Source organism: Monodelphis domestica, chromosome 7, assembly GCF_027887165.1.
Source record: "Monodelphis domestica isolate mMonDom1 chromosome 7, mMonDom1.pri, whole genome shotgun sequence".
Classification (NCBI taxonomy): domain Eukaryota; kingdom Metazoa; phylum Chordata; class Mammalia; order Didelphimorphia; family Didelphidae; genus Monodelphis; species Monodelphis domestica.
The window spans coordinates 68964967-68981059 of record NC_077233.1 but is presented as its reverse complement, the minus strand read 5'-3'; the positions used below and the strand labels follow the sequence as shown (position 1 = coordinate 68981059).

General features: G+C 44.0%; 1 protein-coding gene across 2 annotated transcripts in view; it reads right to left on the bottom strand.

Moving 5' to 3' along the window:
• Positions 1–1523: 1523 nt before the first annotated feature.
• The window catches only part of VOPP1 (VOPP1 WW domain binding protein), a 194692-nt gene continuing 180122 nt past the window's right edge, over positions 1524–16093 (bottom strand). For both annotated transcript variants that reach the window (XM_007500381.3, XM_016424558.2), the window contains one exon: positions 1524–5044. In XM_007500381.3, the coding sequence (XP_007500443.1) occupies positions 4863–5044 (182 nt within the window). In that variant the 3' untranslated portion in view covers positions 1524–4862. The remainder of the gene's footprint in view (positions 5045–16093) is intronic.

Below are 16093 nucleotides of genomic sequence, written 5' to 3'. Positions count from 1 at the left end.
CCCAGGGTCACACAGCTGGGAAGTGTCTGAGGCCAGATTTGAACCCAGGACCTCCCATCTCTGGGCCTGGCTTTCCATCCACTGAGCCACCCAACTGCCCCCAAGAAATATATTATTAAAGGTCAAGGTGTGATCATGTTACTGTTTTCCCACCACAATCAATACTTTCAATGGCTCCCTAGTGCCTCTTGGATCAAATATCCATTCTTTAGTTCTTTTACATCTTAACTATAACTGACCTTTCCAGGCTCATTTCATGTCTCCACTTCTTCTATGTCATGACTTAAGGTCATAGTATAATCAACTTGGAGCCCATCGAGGCCATTTTCCTACACTGGAAAGATTGCTGACTCTGAAATAAGAGAGTCTGGGGTCCAAACCCATCATTGCTAGGTATGACAGGGCCTCTCTGTCGTCATGGATACTGGAGACACTTGTGCTAGGGGATGGCTTGTTCTGAGCTGCAATGTACTGAAAGCCTGTGGACGGTCCACACTAGGTCCAGCACCAATATGGTGATCTCCTTGGGAGAGACGCTCACCAGATGCTGAAGAAGGGCTGATCCAGTCTAGGTTGGAAAATGGAGCAGGTTGGAGCTTCTATGCTGGTCAGGAGTGAGATAACACCTTTGGATCACTGCAGGACTTTCAGCCCTGAATGAGCTAAGGGATACGGAGTCTCCTCAGTACCTTCCTCCCCCCTCCATAAACCCTTCTCATCTCTAACAGCATCTGTGGAATGTCGGGGCAAATCACACAGTCATCCTGGAGTCTCCCTTCCTTCATCTTCTAAATGAGGACTTAGGTCGGATGGTCTCTGAATGAGTCCATTCAAACTTTAGAGATGTGATCTGTGACCCAGGAGCAGTCTATGAGCTTCACTTGTTTTACAGAGGAGGAAACGGATGCTTAGTGAGGCGACATGTTTTGCTCAGGGCTTTAAGGAGTGGCACTCAGGTCCCAGGACTCCAGCACGCTCCCAGTGCGCCATGCTACATGCATTCTCCAGGGCAGTCTTCTCATCTTCACCTTGCAGAATTCTCAAGACTCAGCTAAAAGGATGCCTTCTCTGATGGACATTCTCGATTCTCCCCCCAGTTAAAAGTGTTTCCTTTTCCTCAAAAATCCCCACACCATTTGGCCTGGGTCTCTTTTGCTCCTTTCCTAATATTATACTGCCATTATACTCATCGCATCTCTCCACTATAATATAAGCCCCTCAAGGTCAAGAACTATTTCATTTTTGACTTGGGATCTTTTAAAAGAGCTTTTTAAAAAAAGCTCAGCAACTCTAAGACAGAAGGGGACAGGCTAGGCAATTGGGGTTAAGTGACTTGTCCAGTGTCACACAGCCAGGAAGAATCCAAGGTCCGATGTGAACCCAGATCCTCCCAACTCTAGGCCAAGCTCTCTATCCATGGAACCATCTAGTTGACATATGTGGACACTTGCTCCCTGTGTTCAGCAAAACAACCAAGACACACACCCAAATCGATTTTTATTTTTCATACATAGGAAACAGGACCCTGTGAAAAGGTACTTTATTGTTATTTTTTTTACTAAAAATAGAAAGAAAAAAGGAACAGAAGTCATCAAAGTTTTGCAGAGGAAAAGCATGCACAAAATCTGCAAGGGACTTTGGGATTTCGCCTGTGGATTTTGTTGTATCGCTAGATAGGGACTAGACGACTTCACACCAGGAGTCTGAGCTCGCTGTTAAAAGATGAAGAGGTGGTAGAATCCACCGACATTAACAGATGAAACAAGGACTGTAGGAAAACTTCACCAGAAGTTGAATTTCACTATACAGCATCAGAGTTCACTGTAGCTGGGTTCTACCCCGTATTTCTGGGAAAACATTTTTTCTTGTACATATATGGTAATATAGAAAACTGTAGACCACCACCAATCTTCTAATATCTTAGGGCTCTTGGCCACCCCCACCCCCACCCCCCAAAAAAGCTTCCCTGGTGGCCATCTGGGTTTTTGATTCCTATTCAGCTGGACTGCAGATCTGGAGCCAGCCTGATGACTGGCTTCTTTGTTTATAAATATGAATAGGCACCTGTCTAAGCATTTATGCATATTTGCCCATGTGACCAGGAGAAAGGTAGATTTTTTTTTTGACCCAAAGATTTGTTCCTTAGGTGGGAACCTTTTATAGTCCTTCACCTCAGAGATACAAGTCTGGGGCATCTTGGTTAGGGTCTAGAAACCTGAAGAAGTAGCCCAGATTGGTCATGGTTCCTGGCAGCAAGTTTGCAGGACACTTTTTTCATCTCCACCCATTGGGGTTTCCTTCTCTTTGCCCAGGGTCACTCAGGCCAGATTTGAACCCAGATTCTCCCAGCATGTCTTTCTCCAAGTAGAATTACCTAAAATATTGATTCCAAAAGCGGACTTCCTTTTAGAGAGGATGGGTCCCCCCCATAACACAATTGTGCATGTAGAATTCCTGTAAAGCAAGGATTCTTAAGGGGGGGGGGGGGCAGCGTGAACTAGATGGGGGAAATGACAGATTTATTCTCATTAGCTTCTAACTGAAATTTACTGAGCCATTTCCCTAAGCTGTGGTTTTTCACACCATTATTTTTGAGGAGTCCATGAGACAAAAAGCAAGGTTACAAAGGCCTGTTGTAAGCAGAGTGGGAGATGGGAAGCTAATTGTGCTAGGACACAGAGAACCCACTTCAGAAGCTGGTTTGCTCATGCTCTGGTCAGCAAGTTCAGAAAGCTCTTTTCCATAATGTAAGGAAAAATAAGTCGCCGGCAGATGAGAAGGGCGATCCCGGCCTGTGTCTCACCTTTGGCATGAAGGGATCAGCTCAACTAGAGAAAGACGTCTTGTTGGAGGGCCTCGTCCCCTCGGACTGCACTTGGCCACGAGAGCCTTGGAATGGGAATTCTCACTAGCCAGGGAGACCCATCGCGGAAGTGTATCCTGAGACTGAATTAAAGCCCATGTGAGCTGTCTCAGACTTCACGCCGACTTTAGGACCGGGGAAAGGAAAATCTTTAGGGATTTTGTGCTTTTCTGTGATCTCGGGGCTCTCATCTCCTCCTCAGCAGAGCCAAGAGCCCGAGGGACCAGGTGTGAGACCCCGTGAAGCCCCTTCCTTGCCTCTGAGTGAAATTCACCCTGCTGCCAGCACTTCCAGATTGTCTCTCTGAGACGGGGATGTCAAACAGTCCACGCCCAGGCCTCTGAACCGGAAGTGTTCTGGATCTGGGCGGGCCTCTGAACCGGAAGTGTTCTAGGCCTGGGTGCCGGAGTGGTTTTTGAGTAAGCGTGATGGAGGAATCACAGGCTCCCATGGAATGAATGGAAGAGGCCCAAATGCTTGGGCCTCGGAGTTCACTTGAGTTCACTTGGGGTTAGCCACTACAGGGTAAAGGGGTTTTTCTCAGGGAATTTGATTGCTCTCTAAAGACATGGAATCTGCTTCTTGACAGCGCGGGGCACTCTACTTGTGGAATACTGCCGAGGGAGACAGTTCATCTTCCCTCTATTCTTTGTTATAAAGGATCGCTCTTGCGGGGGAGGGGAGATTCACTGGGACGAACAAATGATCTTATACAACAGATGGGCCATTTCCTACCGTTTCAGAGAATCCCCTTTACTAAGCCCAAGAGCGCTCCTTTAGAAGCTGTTGATAAATTTCTACCCAAACACCGGTCAGGAATAGCGCTACTTCCCAGGAGGAGCTTGGAGTCTAGGGAGGGATGGGGTGGCGGAGGGGAGACACGGGAGACGGGGGCAAAGTCAGTCTGGAGAAGGCAGCCGCAGTTCGTACTGAAGACCTACAGGCCCATCATCACGTGGGAGCAGTCGTTTAAGGATGCCCCAAGTGAAGGGACAGACACCGATTTCGAAAAACACCCAACTGTGCCTGCGGCTGAGCGCCGGAGACGGTTTCTAGGAATTCCCAAATCCCAGAATGTTTTTTGGAGCACGTAGGCTGTGAGAGGGCAGTTCATTGCTTTCTGATCTTTACACGGAGCGCGAGCTCCTAGAGGCTCAGCGACCTCGAGGCTCCTTCCACTCTAGAATGAAACGTTTGTCTGTTAATGCAGCTGGTGAAGTGATACAGAGACTCCTTTTCAGATGGATATCCTTTTCCCTCTTCTGATTCTCCCAAGAGAGAAGCAGGGACACCTTGGACAGCACTTCAAGAAAGGGAGAAGCCCAAAGAGGAGAGCCATTGCCAGCAAGTGATCCCCAAACCTTTCCTGTCTCGGCCAGTGGGTGGATCCTTCAGAGGCTGAGCTGATCTGGACCTGGGTGTTCCCGAGGCCGGGCACCTTTCTGTCCAGCAGAATGAAGCTTGCCCTGGAAATGCTGGCGCCCGCTTTAGCTGTTTCCTCTGCCTTTAAAACCAGGAAAGAATGATCTGTTCCCTCCCAGGACCTCCCATGTGTCATATGCTTGGACTTGCTTTCCCTTTAGGTCTGTGTTTCCTCCTCCCCCGTCTGCTGAAGACCACCCAGGGGTGCTGCCTCCAGGGCCCAGCCACAGCATCCTGTGGTTCTGAGAGACCCCAGAACAACCACCACCACTCAGCCCGGGTGCCTCCAAGGTCTGGGAAACAAACAGAAACAATAAACAGAAAACACACACACACACACAATGTGACTTTAAAAGAGGTCTCCATAAAACCCTCAGAAGGGGCGTTGTGCTTGCTTTGAAGACATCAAAGGAAAATGGACCCACAGGCAGCCCATAAGATCATTCCTTATGACTAACATTGATGGGGACAGGGAGGGTAGAAGGATGAGTATCGCAGGAATGCCAAGGCCTCCTCCCTCAGCTCCCCCTGTGACTGCCCCATGGTACAGCATCCAATCGTAGGACCTTCCTCACCACTACTTGGCAGACTTGACCACCTGTTCATAGGGGGGAGGTGGCGTATTACAGTAGGAGGGTGGGGGTGGATAAACTGGGGTGCCCTGGGGTGAGTTGGGCTGGACGTGGAAAGCCATCGCCATTGGGTTCATCACAGCTCCTCCAGGATCAGTGTAATATGGCATGCTTGGTTGCTGGGATCCTGAAAGAAAAGGGGGAAAAGGAAATGAGCATCGCACAGACTGATAAGCCTGGATTTTAGAATCACAAGATGTGACTTAGAATGCTATCCCTGCTGTTTACTACCTACTCACTCCCTGGACCACAATGTCCTCTTCTGTAAGATGACCTCTATAGTCCCTTCTAGCTCTAAACTTCTTAGCTAGATTCTTATATTATTATTAGCTAGATTCTTATTATTAGCAAGATTCTTATATTATTAGATAGATTCTTTTATTATTAGATTCTTATATTATTATTAACTAGATTCTTATTAGTGATATTATTAGCTGGATTATTATTATTATTAGCAAGATTCTTATTATTAACTAGATTCTTATTATTAGCTAGATTCTTATTAACTAGATTCTGATATTATTAGCTAGATTCTTAACTTGATTCTTATATTATTATTAGCTAGATTCTCATATTATTATTATTATTAGCTAGATTCTTATATATTATATATAAGATTCTTAGCTTAACATCTTATATATAACATTAAAGCCCTTCCCACAAGGATTATCGTGTCATAGCAGAAAGGGTCAATTCTTTTGTTCATCTCCTACTTCATTGATGAGGAAACCGAGGCCCAGGGAGGCTCTTGTGCAAAGCCACAATTATTTAGTAGTAAAGTCAGGTCCAGAATTCAGTTCTCTTGGTTCTTAGTATGGTGCCTTTTCTACCATGCCATCCCTGCTTATTGCACAGGACTTGTCTGAGTACTCTCTCTTCCAACCAAACTGGCCTCCCACATTGACATGCCATTTCCTATCTGTGTACTTTTCAATAGACTTTATCATATGACTGGAATACATTCCTTCTTCCCCTCTGTCTGCTAGCATCTCTAGCTTTAAGATGCAATTCTTGGTGGCAGCTGGGTTGCTCAGTGGATGGAGAGCCAGGCCTAGAGATGGGAGGTCCTGGGATCAAATTTGGCCTCAGATACTTCCTATCTGCATGACCCTGGGCAAGTGACTTAACCTCCATTGCCTAGGCCATACCAGTCTTCTGTCATGGAACCAATGAGTACTGAATCTAAGATAAGAGATAAGATAATCTAAGATAAGGTAAGAGTTAAAAAAAAAAAACAAAAAACAGCTTACATGACTTCTCCCCTATTAGTCCTTTCCTGATTAGTAACTAATGCCCCACACTCCAACATTATTTAGAATTTATTTTGCATTTACAGGGGATCCTTATAATCAGAATATTCATTAGCCAAGTCATCCTACACTTCTGAGGCTGTATTTTATATTGGTCTGGACTTCTAATCTCCATGCGTATAAGGAATTCCCTCTCCCAAAACAGATCAAAACCGGAAGGGCAACTTGAGTCCTAGAAAGTTGCCTGGGAGCACTGAGGATTAAGTGGCTGTCTCAGGGTTAGAGAACCAATAAGTATTTGGGATGGACTTAAATCTGGCCTCTCAATCCATTATGCCAAACTACTTCCCTACAAAGTCTTGGGAAACAAAGCATGAAAATATTTGTTAATGAACTGACCACTTAGAAAATTAGTCCCCATTCAAACATCTTTCCCCCTAAACACAACATTGCCAATCCCCTCATTACTTCCATACTTTCCATTTGGCTGATTATACTTCAGAAGAGAATAATTTATATATCAAAGAATTAAGGAATGCTCTTAGGAAAACTGATGAAGCCCTGATATCTTCTCCACCCCTCCCAACCCCCCCCCCCCCCATGGCCATCTTTATAAGTCATAAGGTGAGGATGTTATATTGGGCTGTTACACAATTTTTGCCAGAAAAATTGTGCAAAAAATTTTAATCAAAGGATTAGAGCATAGTTTCATTTATAATCTTAAATATAAGATAAAATGGATTTATTTCCATAATTTTTCATTGCATGTTTCAAGATAAATTCCCAATTAACTCTTTTTAAAAAATACAATTTTCCACAAAATGTTGGTCTTCGTTTTAGGAGAATTTACTTAAATTAGTTTTTTTCTGCTACCAATTACTTGTATCTTTGAATAACTGAGAATTTCTCTCATGTGTATTTGTATACATATTATTTCCTCTAATGAAATGTAAGTTCCTTGAAGGCAGACATTGTTTCATTTAAGTCTTGGCACAGGATCTGGCCCATGATTGATGCTTAATTAATGCCTGTTGATTTAAATTGAAAATTGAAGACACCTACATTCTCTGCTCCCTCCCACACTGTCTGCCAGTAATTGCTGTGTGAGAGCTCTTATCTCCAAGTACAAGTGGAATGATTGTAAATTGAGGGGCCTAATTCTCACTTATCACTCAACATTCTTTGGCATGACAGATTTACAAACCCATCACGATCTTGTAATTAGCTAACTCGCCCAGGGAAGGAGGAAACAAGTCATTCAGATTAACTTCATTTAGAGTGAAAGAAACTACCCAATGAACATCTCTGACAAAACTAGGAAGAGATTAGTACCTGTGAGTAAAGAACTCTTTAATTAGCTTCTCAGCTCCAAGGCTAGAGATCTTATTTTTCTCAAGGATGAGCCAATGAGATGGGGATGGAGATGGGAGACGGTGCTTCTCCCTGCACCGATATTTCCTAGGAAGGGAACTGGAACACCCCACCTTTATACTTTCCCCTGCAAACTCCCCAAGTATAGGACTTGGTAGGCACAGAACTGAGACTAGTAGAGAAGGAAAAGTTTGTCTTTTCTTCCCTCCTCAAGGGACAAGGTGATATATATGATGGAAAGTACTCCACACTTCATTGAACTCAGCAGAAACCTGGGTTCTTATCCCACCCGCCTGTCTCCCCTAACTAGTGGTATAACCTTGGGCAAATGACTGAAATTTTTTGGATCTCATTTTCTGCAGAATGAGGGGGTTGTACTAGATGGTTTCTAAGGCTCCTTTACAGTTCCAAAATTTTATCAATCTGCAGTGTCAAAGGATCTTAGACTTAGAGGCCATCTCCAACCCTTTCATTTTACAAGCAAGGAAACTGAGAGTCATAAAGATTAAGTGGTCACCCAGGTAGTGAACAACAGAGATGGGATTTGAATCCAGATCCTCTCATTTCGTTGCACCAGGTTCTTTCCATTGTATCAAAGAATGGGTTATGAAAGAGTTGGCTTTAGTATGAACCAATTTTCAAAGTCCACATTAACTCACCCAGTACACAATCAGCAATGTAGTACAGTAGAAAAAGGATTGGATTTAAGAGTCAGAAGACCTGGATTAAATTATGCTCCCACTGCCACTTATTATATGTGTCTTTGGAACTCAGTTTCTTTATCTGCAAAATGAGAAGCTAGACTAGATATCCTCCAAGTTCCCTACCATCTTAGAGGTTAGATTTAGAATCTAGGATTCTGTGAACAGGAATGCATGATCTTACTTACCATTGGAACATACTAAATGTTCATTCAGTGAGCCACTGAATTAACAAACATGCACCGGCTGCATTTCTTGGAGGTAATCATCACCAAACTGAAGCCAACAGGCAAATCTAACTTGAGGACAAGCTGTGCCTAATTTAAGCCTAAGAGATCTTTCCAATCTAGTCTTTCAGGGAGGTAGGCGTCTCTTTGTATGCTGTGTGTTCTCCTTTCTGACATGTTTTCTGCCATGTTTGACAGCACAGTAATAATGTCTTAAGTGTAAAGAATGCCTGTTTGCAAGGAGTGCCAAGCATTGGCTCCATGGCAGGTCCCCTCCTTTACTTGAACACCATCCCTGTGGGCCAAATGATCTTCCAAAGCAAAGTCATTTCGACAGTGTGTCAGAAAGCCCTAGGACTGACATTTTCCTAGCTCTAAATCAGCTTGGGCAGAATTACGAATATCTGGTATGGGCCCGGATTTATAGCGTGAGTCCTAAGAGATTCAGGGAACACATGAGGATATTGAGAAGCAGTTGACAGAGTTGACAGGCCATTGGCAACAGGGCAGTGGCCCACGTGGAAAGGCACCCATGGGGAACCATCACAGAGCAAAGAGACATTCGGGGAATTTTGTAGAATCACCTCACAGGTTGATCTCTAGCGCATGCTCTTTGGAAAAAGACGCCCCACTCAGTGCCCTGCTGCTATGGGGATTTATGGTGGATACCACCTCCCCTTTACAACTGGGCAGATGTACCCTACCTTGTAATATAAGAGTGTGACTTAAGGATATCCAAATTCCAAACATCCTTTAACAACAAATGATCTTCCCTCCATCCCCCTCAAACTCCGCCACTTCCTCTACTGGAAGGTCCCAGACATTGCTATATCCCAAACCCATCCCTTCCTCCTACTTCATACTATCCTTCTTCTTCCCTCCTCCTCCTCAATCACTATAGATTTTGCTATGGTAGATTCAGACCCAGCTGCTGCTCCCACCCATCCAGACTGTGTTCAACAACATGGATGGCAACCAGCTGAAGACCCACATGGCCTGTGGCTCTGGCTGAAGAACCAGGTCAGCTACCTGCAGAAGACCCGATTCCCCTGAGACGTTGGGGTGACCATTGACTCATGCTTCCCCTTCCCCACAGCTAAGCTGAATATGCACTTAATATGGGCATCTGACTGAGTTTACATTGACACAGAATAATACATTAGACACAGATGCACAGAGGACAGATACCATAAAAGACGGAAGGAGGATTATAGGAACTCGTGAACATTTCAGAACCTCCACTTAAATTTCATGACAGCAAAGGCTATTTTATTTAAACACTGTGCCTTGTCCACAGCATTAGGCACTTCGATTTTATTAGTGGAAAGAGTTCCAGGTGGAAGAAATTCTTGTACCAAGCACGTTGGCACCTACCCAATAACTTGGAGAAATGCCTGGCATATTTACTGAGAGGTTGGTTAAGCAACTTGCACAAGGCAATACTACCAGTATGGGTTGGAACTGGGACTTACAGCCAAATTTTCCTGGCTCCAGAGTCCATTCTCAGTCCTCTACAACTCCAAGGTGCCTCTTGCTAGGCATATAATGAGTGTCTGTTCAATTTAAGTGAATCAAATTACTACAGAATTCTCAATTAGCCTTTGATAATAGTTGGAGGATGGATGGAATTAGTATTTAAGTGTTGACAATATGAAACTGGATCAGGACCTTATTGAATCAAGGCCTTACTGAATCTCATGACAATTTGTACCATGCTACCAAAATGCTACTTTTCATCTCCCCATTTCTCACATTTAATACTTAGAACATCTAAGAGCCAGATTCAGAAAGGATCCTCCAGGGCTGTAGCCATCAGCATTTTATCTCTCTTAACTTCTCCCAGGCTCATCTGTAAAACAGGGATTAGTAACAGCACCTAACTCACAAAGTTGTGAGAATCAAATCAGATAACATCTGTGAAGCCATTCGGAAATCTTAAAGCACTATAAAAATGGCAGCTATCATTATTATAAATACTGATATTACTATTACTATTTTATTACTATTTTAGCTGACAGTGGTGATATACCTTCATGCTGTTTTCTTAGTTTTATATGCATTTTGATATCTTTTTTTTTTTTAAACCCTTACCTTCCATGTTAGAAACAACACTGTGTATTGGTTCCAAGGCAGAAGAGTGGTAAGGGCTAGGCAATGGGGGTCAAATGATTTGCCCAGGGTCACACAGATAGGAAGTGTCTGGAGGTCGGATTTGAACCCACGACCTCCTGGCTTTCAATCCACATCTAGTTGCCCCTGATATCGTCATAAGAATAAGAATTGTTGTAATGTTTTTCTGCTGTCAAAATCAGAGAGCTACTTCCTTTTCCCAGAAACTCCTCCCTCAATTCTCTTCCTTAGCAGAATATTTTAACTTTAAAAGTCTAGGGTTCAAAGAATGATGGAAGAACTTCTGGATTCTACTCCTTCTACCTTGGTAATTTTCATTTATTTTTGGAAATATCTCTTCTAATTTAGATAAGAACAGTAGTAAGGTTAATACATTGCAAAGCTAACTGGAATCCAGGTGTGCTATGGTATCCCTATCAACTTTTCCAAAATTCCTGGAAACACCATCTGAGGAAAAGACTATAAGAAGATTATGGCTAGATTCCTCACTACGGATGGAGCCGATATACATGGGGCTTTTACATTTAGTACTTTCTTTTCAAGTTTCAGGTTTGGAACCTAAATGTCACTTATTTATTTCAGGGAAAAGACAAGTCAACAGCAGTGACTTTAGTTCAGTGGTTTCTCTCTGCAGGGTTAGAGGTCCACGAGGAAACAAAACTACTAGACTTCTAGACCAGGGAAGTAGGAGAGAGATTAAAATAAAGAGAGAGGGAGGAAATAGGTCAGCTGGCAGATTGTAAAAGCATTTTCTGTTGCTTTAGCTGTGCCCAACTCTTTAGGGCTCCATTTGGGGTTTTCTTGGCAAAGATCCTGTAGTATTTCCTTCTGTAGCTCATTTTACAGATGAGGAAATTGAGGCAAACATGATTAAGCAATTTGTTCAAATTCACATAGCTAATAAAAGTCTGAGGCCAGAATGGAACTCAGACAGATAAGTGTTCCTGACTCTCAGCTGCCCTATAAAAGAATAGGTACCAATTTTCTCCCCCCCCCCCATTCCCCATCAGAGATGAATAATATCTGATGCAGTTCCTTTAATAAACTCTCTGATCAAGACAAAAATATTTTACTTAGGTTCTCTGATTGGGCCAAAATGTTTTACTTAGAGAAGCTTCTCCTGGAGGTTTCTTCTTGCTTTTTCAAGTAAAGGGGAGAAAAAGTACCAGGAGTTGGCATTATGTGAAGATGGCATTTTTCTTGCCCCCTCCCCACTCTAAATATTTGTGGATGGAGAAATATACAAACAAGACAGAATGATCAAATGGTGCCTCCCCCAACTGGTGAATCAGAGTATACCCTGTAGGAGAATGTAGAACGATGCCCCCATCTCTTTCTCTGTCTCGGTGCTGTCAGCTACACAAACCCAGGTTCTGACACCCAATAGCTATGGGACCAGGGGCAAGTCTCTAAGGACTTCTGTTTCCTCATTGGTAAACAAGGGGCGATGTTTATACTACCTATCACATGGGGCGGGTGCAAAGTGCTGTAAAAGTGCACAACACAAATTGAAGTTGCCCGGCTTCTTATCATTGAGACCTGGAAGCGGGTCAGGTTCTATTCTATGTACTATAACTGTTTCTGAAGACACGGACGATACCATCTATAGGAAAGACTATTGGAGGAGACCGAGACCATGGCCATTGGACTAAGAGACAGTTGACCCCAAGCACGACGCCGCTAGCTTCTAATTAGATAGATGAGAGTCCACAAACCACTTCTGCCACTCTGCCTCCATTTCCTCATTTTACTACAAAATAAACATTTATTAAGCACCTATTATGTGTGTCAGATACAAAAAAAAAAGAACCTCCAACACTTCCTGCCCTCCAGACACTTTCGCTGGAAGGGAGGAGATAACAAGGTATATATAGATTACACACAAAGACACTGTGCTAAATGAACCGAGGCCCCTCTGACTACATCTGGTCGAGTTGTAGTTCAGCCACCATGAGTTGATCTGACTCTTGGGCGCTGCCTCCCATTTATTATCCGAGAATTCAAAATTCATTTTCCCTGAAGAAGAATCCATCAACGTACACATGAAGTGTCTGCACCTCGTACGTACAGGAGCGTCCTTCCGATCTCCCTCTGGACTGCTCATTGAATCCCATTCAATCCAGCAGACAGGCTGCTTTCCCTGCCCAAGTTCTACCTGACTTTGCCCTCTGCCAAGAACTGAACACAAACATGAGTCCCTCTGGAGGGAGGCAGCCTCCCCTCTTCTAGGAAGGCGAGCTCCTGGAGACGAGGAGCTCTGGGGGTGCTGCTTGGAGCCTGATCTCAATGCTTCATACAGAGACAGGACTTGGTAAATGTGTTTCCTTTCCATTCCACAGGTCGGTCTGTCTCTGTCCGTCTGTGTGTCTGTCTCTCACACACGCACTAGACTAGGCAGAAGCACTCAAGAATCTACACCGTGTGCCTTTGTGGGAGACCCAGAATGTGTAAGTAGCTTTTCTAGACCTTAGGAGGAAGGCTTTGTGCCTCCTGTAATCATGGACTGAAACTGGAGCCTCAGCAGCGACCTAGTCCTGTCCCTCTTCTGGCAAGTGAGGACATCTTTTGTAAATGATGCGAGACAACTTTCCTCAAGGTCAAAAAAGTAAAAAATGAAAGAATTTGGAATTTGAACCCAGAGCTTCAGCTTCTAAATCCACCACAGGATGATATCTATGAGGACTTAATGTTCTCTAGAAGGTTCTTTCTGACCCTAAAGTTCTATCTTCCCCCCTCCTGAGCAGCCACATCAGCACAGCAATAACAACAACAACAAAAAACTAAACTCAGACCCCCGCCCCCAACATTGGATTCAAAGTCCAAAGCCCCAGGTTGGCCTTTCAGCTCTTCCACTTACCAGCTGTGTGGCCTTGGGCAAGTCATTTCTCTCTGGATCTCAGTTGCTCATCTCTAAAATGGGGACAACTAGATGACGCCCAAGGCCTCTTCTAGTCTAACATACCAATAACCTTACCATCACATTGAGCTAGGACAACCAATCGCCCGTGGGTGAAGCATAATGATGTTCAGATCACTGGCCCTGAGATCATTAGGAAACTAGATTGAAGCTATGGGGGAGAAAATAATAGCAACAAAATTTCATCTGTTCCAAAAGAGGGAGGAAAAAAAGGCATCCGGGGAGAATGGTTTTCAGGGCTTACTAGATACAAAGATGTCTGAAAATAAAAAGCAGATGCTGCCTTTAGAGTTTGATGAGAAACAGCACATTATGATGTTATTGCCGATGTAGTGCCTTCTCTCTCCAAAGAACTTTTAAAAAATTGCTCCCATCCTGTCAAAACTTGGCCCCTAAAGCTCTGCAAATGCTCTACAAATATTAACCTGCCTTTCGTCTCATGACCCACGAGGGTCGTACAATTATAGGAGAAGGGCTGTGCGCATGCCAAACCCATCTGGGGAGAGGAATGAGCCGATCTGGGTGCGTCAGGCTGATGGTTTCTTAATGAGGCAGCTCTGTCTGCCCAATGGCTTCAAAATGGTTTGCATGTGTACATGACACTGTCAATCACGTGGAGACACTATCACCAAACCCCATCAGAACTGGGAAGAATACCAGATGTCGAATCAGGAGAACTAGACCTGAATCTGGTTCTTCCACTTAGTACCTGTTTGACTTTAGGCTAGTTACTTACCCTTTGGGTGCCTCAGTTTCCTTATTTGTAAAAGGAGGTAGTTGGACTCAATGGCTTTTAAATCTAGGCTGTATGATCCTAAGGAACTCTACGGCTGGCCGGGGAAGTATTTGGGGACAGATGGGGCTGGATGGAACCTTTAGAATTTATGAATTCAAAACAGTGGCCATTGACTGGTTTTGTATGACATAGCATGGAGGCATGGACATGACCCCAATGGATCATATAGAATTATACTGGCCCAGGAATGAACAATGCAGCTTAGGTCACAGGATTTAGAACTGGAAGAACCTTAGAAATCCATTAGTCCAACAACTTCATTTTATAGAAAAGTGAAAGACAAGTGATTCAGGCAAAATCAGAGATACTAAAGAAATAGCAGGAGCAGAATCTGAACACAGGTCTTTAGTTACCTACGTTTTTATGTCCACTTATTTTTTTTTTAAAGGTGCAGGAGGAGGCTTAGCGTTAACGTTGAGCACACCATGGACATCAGTGACAGTGTGTGCAAAGCATTTGGAAGCAACACGTTGCTAACAGAATTTAGTCTGATGCTTGGGTTCCAGTTCTGTATTCAAAATGCAAGACCTTGCCTTCCACATGAAGGAACTGTACAAGCAGTAGCGGCCTCCAACAAGTCAAAAAGCAGGAAGCAGTCCGTGTAAAAGTTCCGACCAAAGAGATCTCTGATTAGAAGGGAGATGGAGGGATGTGCTTTAAAGATTGCAAAATGTCAGGGATACACTCTATTTCATTTGAACTTAATGGTAAGAGCGAAGATATTGTGAACCCCAATTTACGCATGAAGATATTGAGGTTCATATAGGTTAAGTGGCCTGTGATCACAACAGAGCACCAGAAGCAGGATACGCATGGAGGCGTCTTCAGAATCCAAGCACGTTCTTCACTGCGCCAAGCTGGCTGATACAACGACTGGAGAGTCCGCTCAGGGCAATCCTTTCCATGTAGTATTGAGTAACCCGTAGAAGAAGGCCTTGTCCCATTAGACAAGCCAATTACAGAAAATTCACAGAAAGACTTGAACACGAGTAGTAAAGGCAGACAAGTTAGGGTGACGGGCCATCTGGATCCCCAGCAGGATCCGTGACGGTTTTCAAGCTTATGAAAGAGAAAATTCACCCTGGGCTGCTTCTCTTTGGGAAGTTGGATGTTTTTGCCCCCACATAAAGCTTTGGAAGGCTGCCCTTGCCCCAGCCCAGCCTCCAATCTTTGGGCCAGAGGATCAGGCTCACACCAAGCTATTTTTTCTTGGTGTCACTGATGATACCATCACACAAAGTAGAGTAGAGGGCTAGGCGTGCCCCTTCTCACAGAAGGAGAGCCTCCTCTTGCCTCCTCTCCAAAACGGACACTCCATAAAGGACAGCATTTAGCCTGGGGCACAAGGACTCAAGGCACAGCTCTCCCCGTAATGATGAACCAGAAACCTTTCACTTTTCTGGATCTCAGTTTCATCATCTGTCAAATGAAGGAAGGAACTAGACTAGAAAGCCTGCGGGGTCCCTTCTGACTCTGGAGCATGATCCTATGATCCATGCATCTTAGTTACTGCCTTGTAGAGTTTTAACAAATTCAAGTTTTCTCCTCAGCCGACTCTCAGAAGGGAAATGTGTATTTAATTCTCTCTCCTCTCCTCACCCTAACCATTGATCAGAGGGAATTAACATTATATTCCTGCTAAAGTCTGCCCTTAGAGATATGTTCCCCTTTGAATCTATTTTGAGAAACACACACACACACAGAGAAAGGGAAAGACAAAGAAAGAGACAGAGAGGGGGAGAGAGGGACAGAGAGAGTTGAAGGAGAGGAGAGAGACAGAAAGG